This window comes from Zonotrichia albicollis, unplaced genomic scaffold (assembly GCF_047830755.1).
Source record: "Zonotrichia albicollis isolate bZonAlb1 unplaced genomic scaffold, bZonAlb1.hap1 Scaffold_254, whole genome shotgun sequence".
Classification (NCBI taxonomy): Eukaryota; Metazoa; Chordata; class Aves; order Passeriformes; family Passerellidae; genus Zonotrichia; species Zonotrichia albicollis.
Genome location: NW_027428428.1, coordinates 3,695,691 through 3,701,690, shown reverse-complemented (window position 1 = coordinate 3,701,690; position 6,000 = coordinate 3,695,691). Strand labels below are relative to the sequence as shown.

General features: G+C 52.8%; 1 protein-coding gene across 1 annotated transcript; it reads left to right on the top strand.

Annotated features, from left to right (window-relative positions):
• Window positions 1–3,790: 3,790 nt before the first annotated feature.
• On the top strand, window positions 3,791–4,723 carry LOC141727828 (olfactory receptor 14A16-like). Its single transcript, XM_074534115.1, has one exon. It carries the CDS (start codon window positions 3,791–3,793, stop codon window positions 4,721–4,723), a length of 933 nt encoding a protein of 310 aa, XP_074390216.1.
• Window positions 4,724–6,000: the final 1,277 nt, after the last annotated feature.

Sequence of the window (6,000 nt, the reverse complement as noted above, 5' to 3'; positions counted from 1 at the left end):
TCCTTCTCCTCCGTCCATGTCTGAAGTTGGGATTCCACCTCCAAAGCTCCCTATACCAAGGGTTGCTCCCAGGTAAATCTGTCAATACCATCAAGTCTGGCTGGCCTTGGCCTCTGGTGGCTGCTCCTGCAACACTGGGGTTGGGTTCTTTCCTTGCGAAAGAAGGAAGATCCCTGGGACACTCTGGGGACCTCATGAAACCAAGGGGATTATTGTGGCACCACTGGAGCCCATGGAACCAAGGGGATCATTGTGGCCCCACTGGAGCCCATGGAACCAAGGGGATCATTGTGGCACCACTAGGGCCCATGGAACCAAGGGGCCATGGTGACACAGTGAGGCTTCATGGAACCCAGAGACCATTATGACTTTGTGGGGGCTGATGGAACCATGGAGACTATTGTGACCCTTCAGGGCCTGGTGTCACCAAAGGGGCATTATGACACCTCAGGGCCTCATGGAAGCAAGGGACCATTGGGACACTGCGGGGCCCCATGGAACCGAAAGAACAGGGAGCAGGTCTGGCTGCAAGTACTGAGCCCAGCTGGGCTCATGGAACCATCTGCAGGCCACGGGTGAGATATGAACTCTTTTAGTGCTTCCATCCTCCCTCGAGTGAGAGAAAAGTACAAAGTGCAGGCACACAGAGGAGCAACATGAAGACACCGAGGGCAGCGAAGAGGAAGTTGAGTCCCAGATGGGAGGCATGAGGAGATGTTTATGATCTTGGGGCTGAAATCCTCTTGTAAAGCTATGGAGAAGGATCTAACTGATACATCAGACTCTCTTTTTCCCTGTATCCCATTGAAAAGTACGAGGAAATGACTTGTTCAGCAAAGGCCTCCATGCTAAAGTAGCAAATGTCAAAGTAGCTGTGATCCCATGAGAAGTTTGAACATGGAAAAAGGGAAGTGTGATGAGATCCTGTGCCTTCACAGGGAGAAGAAAAAGATGTCCTCAGAGATGAAGATGATTTCAGAAATAGATGAGGAGAACCTTTGCTCTTACACAGCTCATCTTTTAACTAATACCCCAAAAGTTGACATGGCCCATAAACACAACTGTAAAAGAGCTTTGAGAAACTGGGAGGAATGTCACAATTGCAGATTTTTTTGGGCAGTTGCTATTCATGGAAATTGAGAGCGACAAGAGAAGTGTCTCTTCTGGAGAAGTCTCCATAGCATGAAAGAGAGACTCCTCTCCTTAAGTGAACTCAAGAAAGACTATTATAGTTGGGGTAAACTGACGGAAAATTCTGGCTTTGTCTCTTTATATTGTCAGTAAGAAAGAAAAGGTTGTAGGGAGAGGAGAAGTTTTTTGAAAGATTTGTTCTTATTACTCTTTCTTTTAGTTGCTATTAATGAACTTTTCCTTATACCCTCTGAAAGTTTTGAGCCTGCTTTGCTGTTCTCCTAATCTTATCACACAGGAGGAAATGAGTAAGTATATTCTAGTGAGTGCACTGGTATTTTAGCCAACACTGAACCCACAACAATAAATGCTGCATTCTCCAAGAAATCTCAAATTGGTGAACCAAAACCACTACAGAAATATTTCTGATGAACTGCACTAGAGCAGAGGAAAATCAAGGCAGAGCCATAGTTTGTCAGGACTTGCTTGATCCTAATAACCCCTATGGTGCATTTGGAGCTGAGCCGTGGAATCTCAGGGCCTGAGAGGAGATTGCACAAACCTTTCCAGGAGTCAAAGTGAGAAGAAAACCCCCAAGTATCTCAAATCATGAATGTGTCCCACTGAGGTCCATCGCCTACACAGGCTCCTCATGAACTCCTTGGAGAAGAGAAGTGGAGGCCAGGATGGCACAAAAACTTCTCAGAGACTCAGTGTGGAAAGTAAAATCCAGAGTACCTTAAAAATCTTGAGTATCTCAAAGTATTATTGAGCCCCACTAAATGTCAGTACAAAGCTCTCAAGGGACTCGTTAAAGCAGATAATTATGGCCATGATTGCAGAAACCTCTCTTAGAGTCTGTATCAAAAGGGAAACACCAAGTACCTTAAAAAAACTGAAGTACCTTGAAGCATTAATGAGCCCCACTGAATGTTGTTACTGACAAATCCTCTCCAGGGACTAATTACAGCAGATAATTGGAGGCCATGATTGCACAAACCTCTCAGAGACTCCAAGGCAAAAGTCAAACCCAAAGTCCTTTGAAAAACTCTGTGAGCATTAAGGAGCCCCCAGGGCCATTGCTGAGCAAGGCTCCCCAGGGACTCCTTCCAGCAGATCCTTGAGGCCACTGGGATGAGGGCTAGGGGAGGATGCTGAGGGCAGGAAAAAGGGCTGACAGTGCCCAGCCTGGCTGGGGCTGTGCCAGAACGCCCCAGGGCCTCAGAACAAGGTGTCTCCTCACAGCCCTTGGTGGCACAGACCCTGCTGTGCCCCAGGGCACCAAGACTTGGCTTCTCTTTGTCCCCACCTGTCATCACTGCCTCCAGTTCACTGCTCTGCCTTGGGCCTGGGGACACTTTCTCATTTGTGCTCCTCAGTGGGACCCATTAAAAGTCCAAGAAACTTTGGAGTTGGATTCTGACTTGGAGTTGTGGAGAGGTTTCTTCAGCTCCCTCTCAGGGACTGATGTTCAGGGCCTGAGCACAAAGCCCCAAAAGCTCATTAAAGTCCTTGTGCTGTGTCTGTGCTGCTGAGCTGGGCTGGGCTCCTGGCACAGAGGCAGCTCCTGGTAACCAAGAAGAGATTCAAAAGCACATTTCTCTTGATGAGCAGCTCTTCTGCCAGCCCAGCAGGGCTGGGGCACTGCCTGCAGCCACCCCGGGCACAGCACAGAGGCACAGAGAGCTTCAATCAGTCAGGGCTGGGAAGGGGCTGACAAGTGCCTGGGGCAGAATCACTGCCAGCCCTTGGCACAGGAACCTCTGGCTGCAGGACAATGCAGCTGCAGCTCCTGGAGCCATCTCCTCAAGCTGGAACATCCCAATGCCTGCAGACCCTGTGAGTACATTCTCTGATTGTCTCTTGTGCAGAGCAGCCAGGGGTGCCCAGGGCTGTCCTGCAGAGCAGGGTCCTGCAGCCCAGGGCGCTGTGCTGGGGCAGGGACTCTGCTGCCTGCCAGGGACAGCTCTCAGCCAGCCCTGGCAGCTGCTTCCCATGCTGGGGGACATGATCTGGGTGGGAGGAGACAGCTGGTAATGCTTGGAAGTGTTATCCTTGTGTGGGGAGGATGCTGCATTGTTCAGGACTGCTCCCAGCATGGCATTTAACTGCAGAACATTTCCAAATAGATCATACAGGAAGCACAGCAAGGCAGGAGTTGCATAAAAGGGGAAAACCTACTTTTTGAATCTACTGCTCTGGGTTGCCTGGATAGGAAACTGCCCATAGATATTCACCTCTCAGTTCAGGCTGAGAAAAATAAATTAAAAATTTTTCTTAGATCTGAATAAACTGGGCAGCTACAGAGATCAACAGAGGGCCCCTCACAGGTGGCATCAATGTCGCTTTTCCACACTCCTCAGGTGTTGCCATCAGAGCCTGCAGAGCCAGAGCTGCCCCTGGGCAATGCCAGAGCTGGGAGGGGTCTGCAGGGCAGAGCTGAGCCCCCAGGGCTGGGCTGGGCTCTGGCAGCACTGGCAGGGCCCATCCCTGGGCACAGGGAAGCATCTGCTGGCAGGGACGGCTCCAGGCAGCAGAGCCCTGGGCAGACAGTGGGGGGAAAGTGCCCCCACGCTGTGCTGGGATATTTAAAGTCCTCTCCAAACCCAACTATTCCATGATTACTTTTCTTACAGATTCCCATGCCAAGATAATGCAAATGTCCAACAGCAGCTCCATCAGGCACTTCCTCCTGCTGGCATTGGCAGACACGCGGCAGCTGCAGCTCCTGCACTTCTGCCTCTTGCTGGGCATCTCCCTGGCTGCCCTCCTGGGCAACGGCCTCATCATCAGCGCCGTAGCCTGCGGCCACCACCTGCACACGCCCATGTTCTTCTTCCTGCTCAACCTGGCCCTCACTGACCTGGGCTCCATCTGCACCACTGTCCCCAAAGCCATGCACAATTCCCTCTGGGACACCAGGACCATCTCCTACACAGGATGTGCCACACAACTCTTTCTGATTTACTTCTCCCTTGGATCACAGTTTTATCTCCTGACCATCATGTGCTACGACCGCTACGTGTCCATCTGCAAACCCCTGCACTACGAGACCCTCCTGGACAGCAGAGCTTGTGCCCACATGGCAGCAGCTGCCTGGGCCAGTGCCTTTCTCACTGCTCTCGTGCACACGGCCAATACATTTTCCCTGCCCCTGTGCCATGGCAATGCCCTGGGCCAGTTCTTCTGTGAAATCCCACAGATCCTCAAGCTCTCCTGCTCACACTCCAGCCTCAGGGAACTGAGGCTCATTGCTGTTAGTTCTTGTTTAGCATTGTGTTGTTTTGTGTTCATTGTTTTCTCCTATGTGCAGATCTTCAGGGCCGTGCTGAGGATCCCCTCTGAGCAGGGACGGCACAAAGCCTTTTCCACCTGCCTCCCTCACCTGGCTGTGGTCTCTCTGTTCCTCAGCACTGTTATCTTTGCTCACCTGAAGCCCCCCTCCATCTCCTCCCCATCCCTGGATCTGGCCGTGTCAGTTCTGTACTCGGTTGTTCCTCCAGTGGTGAACCCCCTCATCTACAGCCTGAGGAACCAGGAGCTCAAGGCTGCAGTGTGGACAATGATGACTGAGTGCTTTCAGAAACATTAAATTGCTGGCCAATTTCTGCAAAAAACTTGCAATAAAAGTCATCTTTGATACTTCTTGTTGGTTTCATTTTGGAGGTTCTTTTCTTTTGCAATACTTTTATTATTCTTGTCCATGAAAAAATATCATTCTTTGTGCCATTATTAATTTAGTTTCTCTCCACCTTCCCTGTGGGCACAGACTGTGTTAATGAGGGGCTGCGATCTCAGTGGCTTAAAATGAACTAAGACATCTCCCAGAAGAGTTTTCTGCAGAGATGCCCTTTTGTTGCCTTCTCTGGAGCTGCAGCAGCAATGTCTGTCTGCAGAGCTGGGGGCAGATCAGTGCTGGCCCAGCAGCTGTGCCCAGCAGCAGCAGCACTTGGTGTTGCCAGTGCTGCTGTCGTGGCCCTGCCCCGCTGCCCTGGTGGCCCTGGTGTTGCTGCAGGGCCTGAGCGCTCTCGGGGCCGGGCACAGCCCTGGGGGTGGCAGTGCCGGGGCTGCAGCAGGGACAGGCCATGGGCACTGCTGGGGCAGCGCTGACGCCTCAGCCCAGGCCCTGGGGGCTCCAGGCTCCTTGCCCAGGCTCTCTCAAGAACACAGCCAGGCCAATGCTCAGCACAGAAAAGCCCCGTGAGCAGGCCCAGGCTGGCCGTGGGCAGGCTGGAGGCAAACAGCATGGCTGGGGCTCTGCAAGGGCCCTGGGGCAGACGGGAAGGAGCAGCAGAGCAGGGGCTGATCCATCCCCAGTGCGCTGCACAGCCCAGGGCAGCGTCCCAGAGCGTCCTCATGGAGCTGCCAACAACATCCCCCCTCTGCAGCCCTGGCCTCTCCCCCAGCTCACACAGGTGCCCCATCCTTGCAGGCACAGACACGGCAGCACTGGCTCAGCAGCCCCTGTTTGCATTGCACACAGCAGGGGGAGCACCCCCATGCTGTTGCTGTGGGGACATGAACCTGAGGGAGCACAAATGCCATCAGTCCCTGGGGCCAGCAAGGGCTGGGGGACACCAGGGAAACCACTCAACTTTGTCCTGGCCTCTGCAGTCAGCCAGAAAGTTTGTTCCCATCAGCTGGGAGTTTCCTGTGTCACTGCAGATGCTGTTGCTCAGAGCCAGGACTGCCTGGCAGCCACCCCCAAACTGCCCTGAGCATTCCCTTGGTGCCACCTTTGCTTTCTTTACTCTTCCCTTGTCCAAATTTCTTCCTATTGCCCACCCCTGTTCCCTGCCCTGCAAACAGCCCATCCCTGTTTGCCCTTTCCTCTCTGGCCCCACTCCCCATTGCAGTTCCTTACTTGGC